The sequence below is a fragment of the Anomaloglossus baeobatrachus genome, chromosome 2, assembly GCF_048569485.1.
Source record: "Anomaloglossus baeobatrachus isolate aAnoBae1 chromosome 2, aAnoBae1.hap1, whole genome shotgun sequence".
NCBI classification, from domain to species: domain Eukaryota; kingdom Metazoa; phylum Chordata; class Amphibia; order Anura; family Aromobatidae; genus Anomaloglossus; species Anomaloglossus baeobatrachus.
This window is the reverse complement of record NC_134354.1, coordinates 27,924,347-27,946,105: the sequence shown is the minus strand read 5'-3', so window position 1 is coordinate 27,946,105 and position 21,759 is coordinate 27,924,347. Positions and strand designations below refer to the sequence as shown.

General features: G+C 46.6%; 2 protein-coding genes across 2 annotated transcripts in view; one reads left to right on the top strand and one right to left on the bottom strand.

Moving 5' to 3' along the window:
• The window catches only part of LOC142290884 (trefoil factor 1-like), a 201,648-nt gene that overhangs the window by 125,806 nt on the left and 54,083 nt on the right, over positions 1-21,759 (top strand). The gene's annotated exons all lie outside the window — the stretch shown is intronic.
• The window catches only part of LOC142290883 (mitogen-activated protein kinase 11-like), a 92,661-nt gene that overhangs the window by 24,172 nt on the left and 46,730 nt on the right, over positions 1-21,759 (bottom strand). Inside the window, exons 3-5 of the mRNA XM_075334948.1 lie at positions 10,483-10,512; positions 7,690-7,737; positions 6,956-7,070 (exon numbers count right to left, since the gene is read on the bottom strand). Of these exons, the coding sequence (XP_075191063.1) occupies positions 6,956-7,070; positions 7,690-7,737; positions 10,483-10,512 (193 nt within the window). The remainder of the gene's footprint in view (positions 1-6,955; positions 7,071-7,689; positions 7,738-10,482; positions 10,513-21,759) is intronic.

Sequence of the window (21,759 nt, the reverse complement as noted above, 5' to 3'; positions counted from 1 at the left end):
GCCATGAGACCAAGACATCTGGAACGCATCGAGGGCAACAGGATCGTCTCGGGGGTTGAGAGAGCAGAACCTGTCCACTTTCAGATTCACCTTGGTAGCGAACAGGTCTAGAACAGGGACACCCCACAGAAGCGTGATCTTACGAAAGATCTCCGGGTTTAAGGACCACTCCCCCTGACTGAGATAGTGCCGGCTGAGGAAGTCTGCATCCTCGTTGTCAGTCCCCTTGATATGAAGGGCTGTTAAGTAGGAGAGATGTTGTTCGGCCAGCTGGAAGATGCGTATAGACAGTCAGAAGAGACGGGGATCTGGTGCCTCCCTGGTGGTTGACGTACGCCACAGTCACCCTGTTGTCCGAAAGGATCCGAACATGGCGACCTCTCAAGAAGGGGAGGAACCCCTCTAGTGCCTTGAGAACCACCATGAGCTCCCTGTAGTTGGAGGACTGTCTGACCAACTGAGCGTCCCAGGGACCCTGAAGCACCTGTTGGCGCAGATGGGCACCCCACCCCCAACGGCTGGCATCCGTGACTATTGTGTCCGTGACTTGGGAAAGCCAAGGAACCCCCATTCGGAGGGGAGAGGGGTCCTGCCACCAACCCAGGGAGTGCAAGGCGTCTGCTGACAGGGAAAATATGTTTTCTCCATACAGCCTCCAAACAGTCTCTGAAATCGAAGGACTTCCATCTGGAGGACTCTGGAATTCAGTTGGGCCCACCATACTCCTCAGGATGGAAGAGGTAAGAGTCCTGACCAGTGACATAGCCTACCGTAAGGACATGCATGGGCAACTCCTTACGGAAGAGAGCAAGGACAAGATCCTGGTGACCTTGTGCTCTGGCAGGTGGCATAACTGGCTTGTGGAGTCCAAGACGAGACCCAGGAAGACTTGACACTGAAGAGGCTGGAGTCTGGACTTCTGCCGATTCACCACCCAACCCAGGTCTTCCAGGATGGTGATGACCCTGGACACGTGATCTGCACAGAGGCACCGACTGACCCACTATCAGGAGGTCGTCCAGATACGGAATGATCAATATGTCCTGTTCCCTGACATGTGCCATGACCTCCGCAATGACATTGGTGAAGATTTGTGGGGCCATGGAAAGCCCGAATGGCAGCGCTGCGAATTGGAAGTGTCTCAGCCTCCCGGAGACGTGTAGCGCGAACCTGAGAAACCGCCGGTGAGACAGGAAAATAGGGATGTGATAATAGGCGTTCCTTTCAGTCAAGGACCGCCATAAAACACTCTGGATACAACAGCCTGACAGTTGACTTCATGGTCTCCATTTTGAAGGCTCGCTGTACCAGATGCATATTCAAGTTCCTCAGGTTGAAGATGGTACGGAAGGTGGAGTCCGGCTTCTGAACTAGAAACAGAGTGGAGTAAAAGCCGTCCCCTTCTTGTCCCATGGGGACCTCCTGAATGACCTTCCTCGAGAGGAGAGTCAGCACTTCTACTTCCAAGGCCTGCTGCCGCACTGGGGACCGCAAGGATGTTATTATTAGAGACCCCCGAGGGGGTGAACTGAATTCCAATTTCAACCCTTCCGCCACAATCTGAAGGAGCCATTTGTTGGAGGAGATAGTCTTCCAGGCATGGAGGAAGAGGGATAGCCGGCCCCCTACCTGATGACTGGCGTCATTGGGAGGGTTTGTTCTTATTATCGGAGTGTTTGCCAAAAGAGAAAGCCTGAGGTATTCTTTCTACGGTCCTTCCACTGATCTTGCGGTTTTTGGGACTTTTTTGTGAAAAACTGACGTCTCCGAAAGGGCCGGCTGCGACAGGATGTCACCGGGAAAACCGGAAACCCCTGTTTCTTATCGGATGCCTTAGTGAGGAGGTCATCCAGGCTTGAGCCAAAAAGATAGGTACCTTCACAAGGCATGCCGCACAGCCGTCCCTTGGATTGGACATCACCCTTCCAATTTTTCAGCCAGAGGGCCAGTCGTGCGGAATTGGAAAGCGCTGCCAATCTGGCGAAAAGTCTTAAGGAATCAACCGAGGCATCTGCCATAAAGGCTGCAGCAACCTGTATTAAGGGCAAGGACGAGATAATATCCTTCCTTGGAGTGTCATTTCTCAACTGGTCTTCCAATTGCTGAAGCCACACCATCAATGACCGGGCAACGCAGGCGCTGGTCACGGCAGGGCGTAAGCCACCTGCTGTGGATTCCCAAGTTCCTCTCAGAAACCCATCAGCCTTACTATCCAGCTGATCTTTAAGGGACCCTAAGTCCTCAAACGGTAAGGTAGTGGAGCGGGAAGCCTTGGCAATAGTGACATCAATCTTCGGGGTTCTATCCCAGGAGGTAGACGCCTCCCCATCCACTGGGTACTTCCTTTTAAGGGAAGAGTTAAGATTCAATCTTCTGTCCACTTTTCTCCACTGGTCAGCTATGAGACCCTGAACCTTCTGGGGAATAGATAATCCCTTACGTTTTTTGGAATCTAAGCCCCCAAACATGACATCCTGGGTGGATTCGGGTCCCCTGGGGTCCACCATTCCCATGGTCGATCGCACCGCCTTCACCAAGGGTCCCACGTCCGCAGTAGGGAAACAAGGTCGACAACCTTCATCGGAAGAGGAGGAGGAGTCAGAATCGGAGGGGGAGGATCCCGAGGAGCCTGACGACCGAGAGTCATGAGCCGAACCCGCCGAAGCATCAGGAGTAGACAGCTTAGGATGACGAGATTTCTTGCGTCTCTTGCCCCCCTTATGGGATTTAAGGGACTCCTGTACTTCTGCCCTGATAATGGAATGTAATTCAGATGAGAACCCTGGCCTTTCTTTGATGTTGGTCTGTTGGATACAGCCCGCACATAGGGCCTTGTAATCAGATGACAGGGAGGATTGGCATATTGCACATTCCTTGTGACGCTGTTTGGAGGTACACTTTTTCTGTACCTAACAAGAGAGGGGACATGGAAACGGGGTCTTAGTAACACAGCTGACCACGAAGTTCACTCACCCCCACGACTCCTGGCAATACCGGATCTGGAGGCGGATTCGTTTCTCCCTTGGTCCTCTTGGGACCCACCGACCGAACGCTGCCCGGACTGGAAACAGCATTCCTGGAACGATCCGCTGAGACGCGTTCTGAGCCACGCTGCGGTGACTCCTTGCGCTGCTCCTTGCTGCGGGTTGAATCTCCTGCCATAATACAAAAAATGGAGGAGAAAAACTCCAGTCCCAGACGCCGGCCACATTTTAAAAGGAGATCCCCGTTACATGGGCGCCGCCATCTTGGATCCTAGTGCGCATGCGTACACCAGTCACTTCCTGGTCGCACTGCGCACGTCACCAGGGTCCACGCGTCACTTCCGGCCGGAGCTTCCTGCTTCTCTCCAGCGTGCTGCACAGCAGGGACAAGCCTTCCAGCGGCCGCCGTGAGTGTGTACATCCCTGGAGCGACGCCGGGCCGAGCTCCCGCTCCAGGCCCGCGCCTCACCGCCGCAGAGGTCTGAGACCGAGGGGGGGTGCATCCAGGCCCGAGCACCGGCTTCTGGTAAGTACCAAGCTTCCACACCGGGTCGGACCTGGGACAGCAATGGGTTGTCCATACAAGGACAGGAAACCAAACTGATGTGGAGGAGAGGTACCGCCTTTTTATCAGTGGGTTTCCTGTCTGTGGGCGGAACCTCTCAGGTGGTGCTGTCATGGGCGGCAGGGAAAACATACGGTAATCATCTTTCTTCATGATGCCATCTATTTTGTGAAGTGCACAAGACCCTCCTGCATCAAAACAATACCACAACATGACGCTGCCACCCCCATGTTTCACAGTTGGGATGGTGTTCTTAGGCTTCAAATCTTCTCCCTTTTTCCTTGAAACGTAACGATGGTCATTATGGCTAGTATAAAGAAATTGGTGTGCACTCTGCCCTGATAAAGAGAAAATTGAGGTGCTAGCGAGAGGACCGAGGTCCGAGTAACAATATATAGAAATCACTGCACTCTCACTTATTATAAGAAGGTATCAACAGATTCGTTTTTGTGCCAAAAATTTTTTTTTATTATTCATAAATCTTTTTTTCAATAAAACTTTTTCAATTATTAGATAGACTAAGTGAAGATGGGACGTTTCGGCCCAATAACGGGCCTTCTTCACGCCAAAATACACTCAGTAGTTATGAGGTGATTTTTTCAGGTTCAGTGCATACAAAAGAATTTTTGTGGGAAGGGGGTATCTAGAAAGGAACACCACTTTAGTTTATTAGCTCTTGTACTAGACGTCTTAGAGAATAGATCCTTATTGGCATTTATGTACACATTCACAAAATGAATTATTAGATACTCTGGAAACCGGGCCAATAACCAATTGTGTTCACCTTGTGAACCCTTGTGTCTTATAATATTCAGTATAGTTGTACTTGAATTCACAGGCAAAAACCTGGAACAGGTGGTCTCATTAGTGTTGCTATAGAGGCCTGTTTTGCTTTTGTGCATGAACACTTGAACAAATTTTCTAGCTTGTACACCCTTAAAACCAAGGTTTGTGTCAGAGGTTGCATAATCTGGAGGGTTATTAGCAATACCATAGGTTTTCTGGTAAACTGAGCTTTGTTGGTATAATGGGCAGAGAGTGATAGGTTTCTCTCATCGCCGTCTTCCCAGACTGTGGCTAGTTGCAACTAGCCACAGTCTGGGAAGACGGCGATGAGAGAAACCTATCACTCTCTGCCCATTATACCAACAAAGCTCAGTTTACCAGAAAACCTATGGTATTGCTAATAACCCTCCAGATTATGCAACCTCTGACACAAACCTTGGTTTTAAGGGTGTACAAGCTAGAAAATTTGTTCAAGTGTTCATGCACAAAAGCAAAACAGGCCTCTATAGCAACACTAATGAGACCACCTGTTCCAGGTTTTTGCCTGTGAATTCAAGTACAACTATACTGAATATTATAAGACACAAGGGTTCACAAGGTGAACACAATTGGTTATTGGCCCGGTTTCCAGAGTATCTAATAATTCATTTTGTGAATGTGTACATAAATGCCAATAAGGATCTATTCTCTAAGACGTCTAGTACAAGGTCATTATGGCTAAACAGTTCAATTTTTCATTTCATCAGAACACAGGACATGTCTCAAAAAATTAAGGTCTTTGTTCCTATGTGCATTTGCAAACAATCTGACTTTGACTTTGGAGTAATGGCTTCTTCCTGGCAGAGTGGACTTTCAGCCTATGTTGATACAGTACTCGTTTCACTGTGAATAATGACACAAGCATACCAGCTTCCACCAGCATCTTCCCAAGGTCTTTTGCTTTTGTTCTTCGGTTGATATGCACATGTCTAACCAAAGCATGTTCATCTCTGTTACACAGAACCAGTCTCCTTCCTGAGCAGTATGATGGCTGGATATTCCCATCTTGTTTGTACTTGCATATAACTGTTTGTACAGATGAATGAGGCACTTTCAGGTATCTGAAAATTTCACCAAAAGATAAAACCAGACTTGTGCAAGTCCACAATTCTCTTCCTGAGATCTTGTCGGATTTCTTTTGACTTTCCCATGATGCTACACAAAGCAGCAGTAGGTTTCAGGTGTGCTTTAAAATACATCCACAGGTGTGTCTCTAATAAACTCAGATGTTGCCAATAAACAGAAACAACAAGGAAAAGCCTCAACTTGAGATCATATGGCAGACCCAGTGTATATTTATCAAGCCACCAACCAAAACCTGGACCATGGGTAAACTTGAAAATAGGATTAGCAGGCAAGTCTTCCTAAAATCATGACTTTATTCGATCAAATTAAAAGTCCATAATAGCAAAATTATGTTACTATTCTAAACTTTTAATCTGATCAACTAAAGGCATGATTTAATGAAGACTTTCCTAATAATCCTGTTGCAAATAAATCAGAAGCTTTCAAAGACATGCCATCATCATATGGGCTATCCCATATTGTTGAACGGTATACTACCCTTAGTGTATGTAAACCTTTGAATTGCAGAAAGTAGTGCCTTAAAATATTCTCTCTCGCTCATTATTCTGGCATTTGGCAAATATAAAAACAAATGAAAAGCGTATCATCTTTGTCCAATTAAACAGATAAATACAAGTGAACACCAGTGAAAATCTGTGTAGTACCAAACAAATGTTTGTTCTTCACACTAAAACTACTTGTAAAAGGGATTTTCTGGGACTTTTAAAAGAGAATCTGTCACCAGGTTTTTGCTACCTCATCTGAGAGCAGCATAATGTAGAGACAAACACCCTGATTCCAGCGATGTGTCACTTTCTGAGCTTGGTGCTTTTAAAAATGCAAAAAGGAAGGAGACTGGGAGGCATTAAAGGCAAAACGATCATCATCTCTGTCTTAGTAGTGTGAAAGTCTGTATTCACTGAAGACAGATTTTGCCTATGATTTAAAAGGGAATCTGTCACCAGGTTTTTTCTCCCCATCTGAGAGCAGCATAATGTACAGACAGACACCCTGATTTCAGCGATATGTCACTTATTGAGAGGTTTGCTGTCATTTTGATAAAATCAATGTTTTCTCTGCTGCAGATCTAGCAGTTATATAGAGCTCATAAATATGCTGGACTACCTGGCAATAGGGAAAGTTGTCCTCCAATGATAAAATCACTGACTAATCAGCAGCAGATTATCAAAACAAGACACTAAGCAGCTCAGTAAGTGATACATCCCTGGAATCAGGATCTCTGCCCCTAAGTTATGCTGCTCTCAGATTAGGTGGCAAAAACCTGGTGACAGATTTCCTTTAAGGGAACCGGTCACATATTTCAAGGTGCTCAAAACAGGTAGCATAAATAAAAGACTGGCTCCTGTCACAGCTGTGTTTCAGAGAAACATGGTTGAAAGTGCAGCCAGAGATGAGGTGAGTAGCTGCACCCTTGGTGACTTCATTTTCTGATCACCAATGTTACAAAAGCATGAACATAGGACCAATCCAAATTATGTGTATCTATTTCCACTACCTGTTTGGTTGTAATGCATCCAATTTAACATAATCTCTGGAGCTCGATACCATCGGGTTGCTACGTAGCCAGTCATTTCATCATCCGTCTGTCTTGCCAGTCCAAAATCTAAAATCTGCAGGTCAGAGAAGCAGAAGCATAAATACCATCGTGATTTATGACCTCTATGTTTAAATGAGATACTATCCTAAAGTGAATCTATCAGAAAATGTCCGGTTTTAATGTTAAACATTATACATTATTTAAGAAATATTGATGTTTATTATTTTTTACATTTCAACACCACTATTTGACTTTATCTGTACTTAGATAAACCTTGACAAAAGCTTAATATGGCTACAACGTTAAATATCAACAACCACGTTCAGCATTTTTTTCATTTGAGTGCTGAAATATTTTTTCTTCTTTTCTAATGACTGTCACACTGCCAAGTACCTTCTCTTGGCACTTAGAGCTTATCCAATTATTTTTAGAAAACTCTCCCATAGAAGTCAATGAACACTCCATTCTCTGTTTCCCAATTACAATTCTCTGCTGTTCAGTAGAACTCTAAAATAATGAAATGAGACTGACTCAATCATGTACAGGAAAGTGAAAAGGAAAAAAAAAAATATATATCCGAATATAAAAACCAAAAAGAATAAAAGACTAGTTATACTAAAAATCTGATATTGTTACACCTTAGAGAGAGTTCTGCAAAAAAAACAAACAAAAAGGAAAAGTAGCAAGCTTACCCTTAATTCACAATCTTCATTTACAGCTAAATTGCTGGGTTTCAAGTCCTAAAATATGATGAAAATAAATGTCATCACGTGATTGAGAGACATTATATAGTACAATATATGAAAGGCTTAGGTTGGGGTCATATGAGCGTATGAAAAACCGGTCCCATTCTCATCCAGGAGAGTAGGACGACTTTTCCTCACTTGTCATCTGTGTGCTCTCAGTGTGCTCTCAGTGTGCTCTCAGTGTGCTCTCAGTGTGCTCTCAGTGTGCTCTCAGTGTGCTCTCAGTGTGCTCTCAGTGTGCTCTCAGTGTGCTCTCAGTGTGCTCTCAGTGTGCTCTCAGTGTGCTCTCAGTGTGCAATCCGTTTTTTTTCTCATTAACTATTATTCATTTACAGTGATTTACACGACCATTTACAGTGTTCTATGCTACAGAATAGTAATGCATCTATAAGAATGGACATCACAAGGATAGTCTGTGTGCTGTCCGTGTGGGGTCTGTTTTTTTCTTGTACCCATTGACTTGTATTGGTAAGTCTTGCACAATTTTGGCATACACTTACAGCATGCTGCAACTATTTTCTCCTCCAGAATCTAGATGAGAAAAAAATCTGACCATCTGCTCTCCCTCATTGACTATCTTTGGTCAGAGTGCAATGCCAGATTTTCTTGCTTTCCATTTGTCCATGAGTGCAATAAAAAGACAAAAAAATACCACTCCCCCGATTATACATAACTATCCAAATAGCATCCAATGGAATACACAGATACCCTATAGAAAATTACAGATTACAACAGGCCTAATTGTATTTTACACTAATTTTCACAAAAAAATGCCCAGTTGACTTACAAAGTAGAGCATAGGTGAGAAAAGTGATGGAGAGACTGCCATTAGTGATGAGTGAGCACTACCATGCTTGGGTGATCAATACTCATAACGAGTAGTTGGACGCTTGGATGGGCTGGACTCCAGTAACTAGTATAATGGAAGTCAATGGGGGGATTCAAGCATTTTTCAGGAAGATCTTCTGGAAAAATTCCCCATTGACTTTCATTTTACTCTTTTGGGCTCAGAGAGTCCAACTACTCGTTACGAGTACAAAGCTCCAGAGCATGGTAGTGCTTGCTCATCACTAGTAGCTATGCATGCAGGTGACTAGCTTTATTGCAGTTTTTTGGGAGTAGTGAAACATATGACCAATTGTGTCATATAAACTACAATAGAAAAACAAACAAATGTACAGTCCTTTCATTTCTGTAGTGCAAACATGTGAGATGGGGTCCATTCTCCTGTTAGGATGTAGTCCAAGAAATGGAATTGGCAACTATCACACATTAAAGGAAGCCTGTCACCAGGTTTTTCCCATATAAACTATGGCCACCACTAGTATGGTCTTATGAGCGTCGCTGATCTTGAGCCGGCACCTCCTCTCTTCTTACGATTGCAGTCCTCTTTCCCCGTGTCGTGTGGATGACGCACTTGATGTTATCCACATTGCCCTCCATTGCGCTTGTACACTTCTTTCTGCCCTGCTGAGGGCAGAGCAAAGTACTATAATGTGTAGGTACAGGGAAAGATCAAAGAACTCCTGCGCATGCGCCTTTCAATACTTTGCTCTGTTCTGAGCAGAGAAAAGTGTGCTTACACCTGAACGCAATAGAGGGCACTGTGAAGATGACGTAGGACGTGCCATACGTACGAAGCAGGGAAAGAGGACGATAATCGTAAGAAGAGATCAGCGACGTCCATCGGACTGGACTGCCCCGCAGATGAGTATTATAAAAGGTCTTTTTTATGTTATACATATTGGCTTGGGCACTTACCATATTTCTCGGTTTATAAGACGCACCAGATTACAAGAAGCACCTGATTACAAGACGCGTCCCAAATTAAGAGGAAAAAAAAAAAAGGTAAAAAAAAGACTGGTGGAGCCGGGTCACAGGAGGCAAGGTAGTAGAGGAGTAGGGTGATGCTGCAGGCGGTGCGACGGATGTCCCAAATAATTGCTGTGGGCACTGTGAGGCAGGCAACATCCAGAAAACAGTTGGCAGTGTGGGCTTCAAAGAACTGCCACCCGTAGTTGGCGCATGCGCAGATTGAGCTATTGCCTCAATGACAAACCGAGATCTTATCTGCGCACACACCACCCCCAGGCACTATTTTACTTAATTCTGCTGCTGGGTTCCCAGGCGGCTCATGCACAAATGAGATCTTGAGCCGAGAGCTCAATCTGCGAATGAAACGACTCTGGGCGCCATTATTTAAAGCCCGCACCACCGACATTTTCAGGATTGTCCCTGCCTCACCATTCGCCTCACAGTGGAACGCAGCATAACAGCCCGAAGCCCACAGCATAGCAGCCCGCAGCATTGCCCCTGCCTCCTGTGACCATTCTCCACTACCTTCCGGTAAGCTACACTCTGATTATAAGCTGCACCCATCATTTTCCTCCCAAATTTGTGGGAGGAAACGTGCTGAAAAATATGGTGTGTATATATAGTATTCTAAAATGCATTGTATAAGGGCTTACTGGTGGTGGCCGCAGTTTATATGGGAAAGCCTCTTGACAGGTTCTCTTTAATGGGAGATTCTTTCAATAAGGCTTCAAATATTAATATCACTTTAATGTTTGGACAGATTTGACCTATCAGGATGGAGACCATGATGAGGCGACTTAGGTACCTGCACTAGGCTATATTCCTTTTTGACCATCTCATTTTTTGGCACAGATTATATGCTGCTGATTTTCTATCTGTTTGATTTCAATTGTGTGCTGTTCAGTGTGGATAGACATTACTTACTCTGTGGATAATTCCTGCCGAGTGAATGTACTGTGGAAACAAACATAAGCATACATTGTTATTTTTAGCATTTGGCTATCAATATATCAAATATTGCCATCTTTTGCTCCAATGAAGGGAATTTTGTTTACTTACCGTAAATTCCTTTTCTTCTAGCTCTAATTGGGAGACCCAGACAATTGGGTTGTATAGGCTATGCCTCCGGAGGCCGCACAAAGTACTACACTTAAAAGTGTTAAGCCCCTCCCCTTCTGCCTATACACCCCCCGTGCTCCCACGGGCTCCTCAGTTTTGGTGCAAAAGCAAGAAGGAGGAAAAAGAATTATAAACTGGTTTAAAGTAACTTCAATCCGAAGGCATATCGGAGAACTGAAACCATTCAACATGAACAACATGTGTACACAAAAAAACAGGTGGCGGGTGCTGGGTCTCCCAATTAGAGCTAGAAGAAAAGGAATTTACGGTAAGTAAACAAAATTCCCTTCTTCTTTGTCGCTCTATTGGGAGACCCAGACAATTGGGACGTCCAAAAGCAGTCCCTGGGTGGGTAAAATAATACCTCGTAAGAGAGCCGTAAAACGGCCTCTTCCTACAGGTGGGCAACCGCCGCCTGAAGGACTCGTCTACCTAGGCTGGCATCCGCCGAAGCATAGGTATGCACTTGATAGTGCTTCGTGAAAGTGTGCAGACTCGACCAGGTAGCCGCCTGACACACCTGCTGAGCCGTAGCCTGGTGCCTCAAAGCCCAGGACGCGCCCACGGCTCTGGTAGAATGGGCCTTCAGCCCTGAGGGAACCGGAAGCCCAGCCGAACGGTAAGTTTCGATAATTGGCTCCTTGATCCACCGAGCCAGGGTTGATTTGGAAGCCTGTGACCCTTTACGCTGGCCAGCGACAAGGACAAAGAGTGCATCCGAGCGGCGCAGGGGCGCCGTACGAGAAATGTAGATTCTGAGTGCTCTCACCAGATCTAACAAGTGCAAATCCTTTTCACATTGGTGAACTGGATGAGGACAAAAAGAAGGTAAGGAGATATCCTGATTGAGATGAAAGGGGGATACCACCTTAGGGAGAAACTCCGGAACCGGACGTAGAACCACCTTGTCCTGGTGAAACACCAGGAAAGGGGTTTTGCATGAAAGCGCTGCTAGCTCAGACACTCTCCGAAGTGAAGTGACTGCTACTAGAAAAAACACTTTCTGCGAAAGGCGTGAGAGAGGAATATCCCTCATTGGCTCGAATGGTGGTTTCTGAAGAACCATCAGCACCCTGTTCAGATCCCAGGGTTCTAACGGCCGCTTGTAAGGAGGGACGATGTGACAAACCCCCTGCAGGAACGTGCGTACCTGTGGAAGTCTGGCTAGGCGCTTCTGGAAAAACACAGAGAGCGCTGAGACTTGTCCCTTAAGAGAGCCGAGCGACAAACCCTTTTCCAGTCCAGATTGAAGGAAGGACAGAAAAGCGGGCAAGGCAAAAGGCCAGGGAGAAATACCCTGAGCAGAACACCACGACAGGAAAATTTTCCACGTCCTGTGGTAGATTTTTGCGGACGTTGGTTTCCTAGCTTGTCTCATAGTGGCAATGACGTCTTGAGATAACCCTGAAGACGCTAGGATCCAGGACTCAATGGCCACACAGTCAGGTTGAGGGCCGCAGAATTCAGATGGAAAAACGGCCCTTGAGATAGCAAGTCTGGTCGGTCTGGTAGTGCCCACGGTTGGCCGACCGTGAGATGCCACAGATCCGGGTACCACGACCGCCTCGGCCAGTCTGGAGCGACGAGGATGACGCGGCGGCATTCGGCCCTGATCTTGCGTAACACTCTGGGCAACTGCCAGCGGAGGAAACGCATAAGGGAGCTGAAACTGCGACCAATCCTGAACTAAGGCGTCTGCCGCCAGAGCTCTGGGATCTTGAGACCGTGCCATGAACATTGGTACCTTGTTGTTGTGCCGGGACGCCATGAGGTCGACGTCCGGCACCCCCCAGCGGCAACAGATCTCCTGGAACACGTCCGGGTGAAGGGACCATTCCCCTGCGTCCATGCCCTGGCGACTGAGATAATCTGCTTCCCAGTTTTCCACGCCTGGGATGTGAACTGCGGATATGGTGGAGGCCGTGGCTTCCACCAACATCAAAATCCGCCGGACTTCCTGGAAGGCTTGCCGGCTGCGTGTGCCGCCTTGGTGGTTGATGTATGCCACCGCTGTGGAGTTGTCCGACTGAATTCGGATCTGCTTGCCCTTCAACCATTGCTGGAACGCTTTCAGGGCAAGATACACTGCCCGTATTTCCAGAACATTGATCTGAAGCGAGGACTCTTGCTGGGTCCACGTACCCTGAGCCCTGTGGTGGAGAAAAACCGCTCCCCACCCTGACAGACTCGCGTCCGTCGTGACTACTTCCCAGGATGGGGGTAGGAAGGATTTCCCCTTCGATAATGAAGTGGGAAGAAGCCACCACCGAAGGGAAGCTTTGGTCGCCTGAGAGAGGGAGACGGTCCTGTCGAGGGACGTCGGCTTCCTGTCCCATTTGCGTAAGATGTCCCATTGAAGGGGACGCAGGTGAAACTGCGCGAAAGGGACTGCCTCCATTGCTGCCACCATCTTCCCCAGGAAGTGCATGAGGCGCCTCAAGGGGTGTGACTGGGCTTGAAGGAGAGATTGTACCCCTTTCTGTAGTGACTGCTGCTTGATCAGCGGAAGCTTCACTATCGCTGAGAGGGTATGAAACTCCATGCCAAGATATGTCAGCGATTGGGCCGGTGTCAGATTTGACTTTGGAAAATTGATGATCCACCCGAAACCCTGGAGAGTCTCCAGGGTAGCGTCGAGGCTGCGTTGGCATGCCTCTTGAGAGGGTGCCTTGATCAGCAGATCGTCCAAATACGGAATCACCGAGTGACCCTGCGAGTGTAGGAGCGCTACTACAGTAGCCATCACCTTGGTAAAAACCCGTGGGGCTGTTGACAGGCCGAACGGCAGTGCCACAAATTGCAGGTGTTCGTTTCCTATGGCGAAGCGCAAGAAGCGCTGGTGCTCTGGAGCAATCGGTACGTGGAGATAAGCATCTTTGATATCGATCGATGCAAGGAAATCTCCTTGGGACATTGAGGCGATGACGGAGCGGGGGGATTCCATCCTGAACCGTCTGGTTTTTTTTTTTTTTTACATGTTTGTTGAGCAGTTTCAGGTCCAGGACCGGGCGGAAAGACCCGTCCTTCTTTGGGACCACAAACAAGTTGGAGTAAAAACCGTGGCTCTGTTGCTGAAGAGGAACAGGCACCACCACTCCTTCCGCCTTCAGAGTGCCCAGCGCCTGCAGAAGAGCCTCGGCTCGCTCGGGAGGCGGGGATGACCTGAAGAATCGAGTCGGGGGACGAGAGGTGAACTCTATCTTGTAACCGTGAGACAGAATGTCTCTCACCCAGCGGTCTTTTATTTGTGGCAGCCAGGTGTCGCAAAAGCGGGAGAGCCTGCCACCGACCGAGGATGCTACTAGAGGAGGTCGAAAGTCATGAGGAAGCCGCTTTGTTAGCGGCGCCTCCGGTGGTCTTTTTAGGACGTGACTTAGACCGCCATGCATCAGAGTTCCTTTGTTCCTTCTGAGACCCTTTGGACGAGGAGAATTGGGACCTGCCCGCGCCCCGAAAGGACCGAAACCTCGACTGCCCTCTCCTCTGTTGGGGTATGTTCTGTTTGGGCTGGGGTAAGGATGTATCCTTTCCCTTGGATTGTTTGATGATTTCATCCAGACGCTCGCCAAACAGCCTGTCGCCAGAAATTGGCAAACTGGTTAAGCGCTTTTTGGAAGCAGAATCTGCCTTCCATTCCCGTAGCCACAAGGCCCTGCGGAGTACCACCGAATTGGCGGCCGCAACCGCCGTACGGCTCGCAGAGTCCAGGACAGCATTAATAGCGTAAGACGCAATTGCCGAGGTCTGGGTGGTAATGGATGCCACTTGTGGCGCAGCCGCTTCAATTTGCGCCTGACCTGCTGAGATAGCTTGTAGCGCCCATACGGCTGCGAATGCTGGGGCAAAAGAAGCTCCGATAGCTTCATAGATGGATTTCAACCAGAGCTCCATCTGCCTGTCAGTGGCATCTTTGAGCGAGGCCCCATCTTCCACTGCAAGTATGGATCTAGCCGCCAGTCTGGAGATTGGAGGATCCACTTTGGGACACTGAGTCCAACCTTTAACCACGTCAGGGGGAAAAGGATAACGTGTATCCTTAAGGCGCTTAGAAAAACGCTTATCTGGACAAGCATGGTGATTCTGGACTGCCTCTCTGAAATCAGAGTGGTCTAGAAACATACTCGGTGTACGCTTGGGGAACCTGAAACGGAATTTCTCCTGCTGAGACACTGACTCCTCCGCCGGAGGAGCTGAGGGAGAGATATCCAGCATTTGATTGATGGACGCAATAAGATCGTTCACTATGGCGTCCCCGTCTGGAGTATTAAGATTGAGAGCGCCCTCAGGATCAGAATCCTGATCAGCTGTCTCCGCATCATCAACCAGAGATTCCCCCCGCTGAGACCCTGAACAATATGATGTCGAGGGAAATTCTAAGCGAGCCCGCTTATTCGGTCTGGGGCTGGGGTCTAAGTCATAACCCTCAGCCTGGGATGTATGAGATACCCCGGGAGGACATTGTTGGACCAACTGAGGGGGGTCAGGGGACAATGATTCAACAGAGTCCCTTTGCTGAGATACCGGCCTGGACTGCAAGGCTTCTAGTATCTTAGCCATAGTCTCAGAGAGTTTTGCAAACTCAGTCCCCGTCACCTGGACAGTGTCAACAGGTGGCTCCCCCTGGGCCCCTCTTAGCAGAGGCTCTGGCTGAATAAGTGCCACAGGGGCCGAACAGTGCACACAATGAGGGTCAGTGGAACCTGCCGGTAGTGGGGGTCATACATGCGGCGCAGGCAGCATAATAAGCCTGTGTTTTGGCACCCCTGCCTTTTGTGGGCGCCATGCTATTGTTTTCCCTGTGTAACACAATAGGGTATATAGCCAGAATGGACTGTGCTCATACAGTGTAGAGTATATACTATAAACAAATCATGTATCAATACACTACAGCACCATGGGGCTAGCACCAACAGGTGCTGCTTACCACCCGCTTTAAACCGGTTGTGAGGCCACCAGAGACCGTGTCTGGGTCTCCCAGGGTTAATCCCTCTCTGCAGCGTCGGAGGAGCTGACAGGAATGGCTGCGGCGTCCTGACGAGAGGAGGGAGCCGTGGGCGTGGCCGAGAAAGTGCGGGAACTGGTGCCCGCACTGTGCACAGTGAGGGGGGGTGGAGTATGCAAATCATACTCCAGCCCTCAGTGCTGCTCGTTCCGTGCAGCGTCCCGCCCTTCCCCCTGCCTGTCAGGGCTGAGGGCGGGAGAAAGGGAAAACTAGGCCGCAAGTAAGCCGGGGACTCTAGTATAAGCGTGTCCGCCGTAAAAGCGCGGTACACGCCGAAGTCCCCGGCGAACTACAAGTCCCAGCCGCGCCGCAGTTTCCCATGGCAGCGGCGGTTAGCGCGGTAGCCCCTACATATAAACACACTCAGCGACGCTGAGTGTGTAATGGCACATTTAACCCGGTCAGCGCCGCGGCCCGGTGCACTAGCACACCCAGCAAAGCTGAGGTGTTGCCGTGCGCGGTCCCCACAGGGATACAGAGTACCTTCACGTAGCAGGGCCATGTCCCTGAACGGTACCCGGCTCCTATCCAGCAGTCTCCACAGGAGTTGTGGATGAAGCACGGTCTCAGTGCCGGGAGACCGATAAGATCCCACTTCGCCCAGAGCCCTGAGGGGGATGGGGAAGGAAAGCAGCATGTGGGCTCCAGCCTCCGTACCCGCAATGGATACCTCAACCTTAACAACACCGCCGACAAGAGTGGGGTGAGAAGGGAGCATGCTGGGGGCCCTATATGGGCCCACTTGTCTTCCATCCGACATGGTCAGCAGCTGCTGCTGACCAATCTGTGGAGCTGTGCTGTGCGTGTCTGACCTCCTTCGCACAAAGCAAAAAACTGAGGAGCCCGTGGGAGCACGGGGGGTGTATAGGCAGAAGGGGAGGGGCTTAACACTTTTAAGTGTAGTACTTTGTGCGGCCTCCGGAGGCATAGCCTATACAACCCAATTGTCTGGGTCTCCCAATAGAGCGACAAAGAAATAGCAAAGTTGCGTAAAGTATAATGTACAGACAGGATCCTCGATTCCAGCAATTTGTTAATTACGTGGCTTGATGCAGTTTTCATAAAATAATTGTTTCATCAGCAGGAAGTTATCACTAGAGGACTAGTAAACTTACTGTACACCTCCATAACCATAAGTTCTATATAACCTTACCCACATCACTGACTGACAGCTTTCTGTGTATAGTCAAAAGGCTGCCAATCAGTCGTGTGGGTGGGGTTATACAATAGTAAGGTTGTTTCCCTGTCACTGTTATAACCCATGATTGTGGAGCCCAGTTATTGACCACAGTGATCACATGCTATAGATGTAACATGAAGGCTGCAGTCCTGTCAACAAAAAATGTAGAGATGCAATGAAAAGGCAGACCTAACTTTTCAGGGGGGGGGGGGGTTAATAATATTGATCTGGTTACTATTAAAAAGATAAAGCTTCTGGATATCTATATTAGAAACTAGGCAACCCATCACTCATTTCATACAGCCAGAAGCATGACTTTGTTTGATTGACTAGTATTTCCCTATTTGCACATAGAGACTAGTCAATCAAGCAGAGCAGGGAGACGTAAGAGATGAGCCAACTGCGGCTATTTCTCCCCATGTCCAGAGCTTAAACGTCTCTGCAGCATTTTAGACTAAAACACAGTTCTTTGTAATAAGGCATCCTGCCAATATTTGATGCTGTCCATGTATCAAGCATGATTGAATCTGAGGGCAGGTTCCCTTTAATATTCTGATCAATTCTAAGATTAAGCATTTATTAGCATCTAAAATCATTTTGGTAAACTTCCCCCTTGAAGTGAGAACAATACCACAATACAATAATACTTGTATGAAACTGCCACTTATGCATTTCCTTAATATAGTCTGAACGCATTCTGACTAGCATTGTTTTTGAGTAAGGGTAAACACTAATGGATAACTCCGCAAATGTAAACTGTATAGCTTTCTGTTGGGAACAAAATAGAGAGGAATAAAAGAACATAAAAGAGGTATTCACATACAATAAAGAAATAGGAGGGGACCCTGAAAACAAATGTATATTCATGTGGGATCTAACTGTGCACTGAATATATTGCGAGAGCACATTGGATCTTTGCTGCCTACAGGTAGCATACAATTAAAATGTCTTAAGATGAACACTTGAAATAACTGCACTTTGCACCATCACTCTGTCGTCCTTTTAAGGAATGTCATGAGAAAATGATCTTTTGCTTAAACTAGGCTTTTATGCATATTGTAAATATTCCCACAATGGGTATGAAAAGTTAACCCCCCCTTGTAAAAGGCCAGGTTTTTTGTACAAGAATTATTTCAGAAGTGGTTGCCTAAGTTTGAACCCCTTGATATAATTGAAGATGTGGTTGTGTTCAGAATTAGTCATATTTAAACAAATTTTAACTAGTGCCATTTAAAGTGATCCTGATTAACGCCATGTAAAATGTAGCTGTTCTAGTAAGATTTTCTTGATATTTCCTTAGTTGCATTTGACAGCAAAAGTCGTAGTCCGAAAACAGCTTACAATATAGTAAAGGGAGGGATCACACTGTTGAAAGTCTAAAAAAGGTACAAAAAGGTTTCTAAGGCATTATGTATACAAAACACGGTCATCAATAAGTGGCTTAAATTTGCCACAATAGTGGCATTACCGAACACTAGACGTCCCTCAAAAATTGATGAAAACACAAGAAGAAAATTTGTCAGTAAAGCTGACAAAAGACCTACAGCAACATTGAAGGCGCTGCATGAATTTCTGGCAAGTTCTAGGTGTGTATTGCATGAAAATCTTACATATTCTTCATATATCTGGCCTGTGGAGCTGGGCGGCAAGACAGAAGCCTTTTCTTACAAACAAAAACAACCAAGCCCAGCTATATTTTGCCAAAACCTATATCAAATCTGCCAAAGGTATGTGAGAAAACATGTTTTGGTCTGATGAGACCAATGTATAACTTTTTTGCAATAATTCCAAAAAGGTATGTCTGGTGCAAAGCCAACAATCCGCTTCCCAAAAATAACACCATACCCACAGTGAAGCATGGAGAAGGAAGTATTTTGCTTTGAAGCATTGAAGCAGTTTGTTAAACCTTCAGGTCTCTTTACAGGAACTAAAGCAATGTTGAAGGGAAAAATCAAAAGTTTACTTTTCCCCCACAAAAATGTTGGTTTAGTATCAAATTTTACATTTTCACAAGGGTAACAGGAGAAAATGCACCATACACTTTGTTGTGCAATTTCTCCTGAATACGAAGATACTCCAGATGTGGTAGAAAACTATTGTTTGGGTGCACGTCAAGGGAAGGGAAGGAGCACCAATTGATCTTTGGAACGTAAAATTGGCTGGAATTGATAGCAGACGCCATGTCCCATTTGTAGAGCTCTTGATGTGTAAATCCCCCAAGAATGACCCCATTTTGGAAACTAGACCCCTCAGGGAACCTATCTACATGTGTGGTGAGCACCTGGAACCTCCGCGTGCGTCACAGAATTTTGTACAATTGAGTCATGCAAATAAAAAATTAAAATTTTTCGCATTTAGCCACAATTTTTAAAAAAATTTCACAAGGGTAACAGGTCAAAATGCAACTTGTTCTGCAATTTATCTGGCGTACACCAATACGCCATATGTTATGGAAAGCTACCGTGTGAGTGCACTGCATGGCTCAAGAGGCAAGTAGAACCATTTTGGCTGGAATAGATGCATGCCATGTTACATTTGAGAAGCCCCTGAGGTGCCAAAACAACAGAAACCCATAAAAGTGACCTCATTTTGGAAACTATCCCTCTCAATAAATTTATCTAGGGGATTAGTGAGCATTTTTAACCCTCAGATGAGTCACAGAATTATATAAAATTGGGCTGAGTAAATAAAATTACCATTTTTTCCACTAAAACGTTGCTTTGGCCTCCAGTTTTTAATTTTCAAAGGGGCAATGGGAGAAAACAAAAAGATACCATTTGTTGCACAATTTCTCCTGAGTACACCAATACCCCATATGTGGTCAAAAACTACTTTTGAGGCACAGGACAAAGGTCAAAATGGAGCAGTTTTTTGCTGTTAAGTTTCAAATAAAGATTTGTGTATTTACTAGGGATGGTTTTCTGTTGGAAACAATTAAATCATGTTCAACATGATCTTTACTTCTAACTAGTTAGACTGATTTGGATAGGTTCTGATTTGTCCAGGACAATCCCGTATGTGATTGGTCATGTATTTAAGCAGTTGATTTCTTCATTCATGCTAATCACGAAGGGCACTGGGCTGCCAGAAACATGTCAGATTTAATTATGGATCTGCAATGGTTTTAAATCTTTTCCAATAAAGAAGGGTTTTTATTTACTGGGTGGTCGTGTTCCAAAAGGTCTTTTTTTCTGTTTTTCCACTGAATCACACCTTAGAAAACACAAAGGAACTGAACCATCTTGTTAGAGATTTGGATCTGACCAAGATATAGATTCCATTACTGTAGACTGGAATCTCATAGTGGGCGATGTTCAGATTTCTTTCTTCCGCAATAGTAATAAAGATCTTGTGAAATACTTCAAGGAAAGTAATATTGTGCCATACAACAGTTTAATGGAAGCTCTTAAGATAAAAGGAGCCAAGACAAATGATATGTGCACACACAGAATGTGGTGAGCCTTCCTCATAAAGATGGCTGCAGCCAAGGTGCAAGATGCTGATGTCACAGCCACTCAACCTCCACACTAGAGGGGAGGGGCGGCTGCTTAGCATAAGACATGCACACTAATAAGGCTTGCACTGGGAGCCCATCATATAATGAGTGAAATGCACAGTGTCTGAACTGTAACCTATAAATGACGCCAGAAACCCAGGTCAGGCGGGCTAAACAGCACTATATAGGTGCATCTCGCACGGATACACGAGACGCACAGTGTCTGAATTAAGGCCTATAAATGACGCACAACACCAGGTCCAGACTGGTCAGTTAGCACTATATGAGTACATAACACATGACAGGCTCACCATTTAACCACCTGAATTCAAAAGGTCCACACACATCCTGCAAAAATTGATAAAATGTGCCATACCTCAAATAGTGAGATATTAGTGAGATAATATCTCACTATTTGAGGTATGGCACATTTTATCCATTTTTGCAGGATGTGTGTGGACCTTTTGAATTCAGGTGGTTAAATGGTGAGCCTGTCATGTGTTATGTACTCATATAGTGCTAACTGACCAGTCTGGACCTGTTGTTGTGCGTCATTTATAGGCCTTAATTCAGACACTGTGCATTTCACTCATTATATGATGGGCTCCCAGTGCAAGCCTTAGGGCTAAGCCACACGGCGAGAAAATCGGTGCGAGTGGAGTGCGATAAAACATCGCATTCCACTCGGACCAATTCTAGCCTGTGTGTCAGCACACATGGGCGATTATTTTCTCAGCCCTAATCGGACTGAGAAAACAATCGCAGCATGCTGCGATTGTAATCCGAGACTCTTTCTCTCGCACCCATTCAAGTGAATGGGGCGAGAGAAAAATCGCACTGCACTCGCGGTACACCGGTGTACTGCCAGTGCAATGCGAGAATGGCTATAGCCGGCTACACAGGCGAGAGGGAGAGAAATCCCTCCCTCCCCTCCTGAGTGCCGGCCCGCCCCCCGCAGCTGAGGTCTGCTCGCACGAACGGACCTCAGTTGCAAGGACACAGGCATGACACTCGGCTCTGCTGTACTGCCAGCACGAGCCGAGTCTCATGCAAGGGGATCGCAGTAGTGCCCGTGTGGCCCCAGCCTTAGTGTGCATGTCTTATGCTGAGCAGCCGCCCCTCCCCTCTAGTGTGGAGGTTGAGTGGCTGTGACATCAGCATCTTGCACCTTGGCTGCAGCCATCTTTATGAGGAAGGCTCACCACATTCTGTGTGTGCACATATCATTTGTCTTGGCTCCTTTTTGGTGTTTTTTTTATATAGTTCTTTGTGGTTTTTCCAAGCTCTTAAGATAAGTCATAATCCAATGGAATGGGGCTCTTCATCGAGTCATCCAAAACAAGGCTAAAAGCCACCTTGCTGCATAATGACAATGCACTACCTTCAATTCCAGTTGGTTATGCG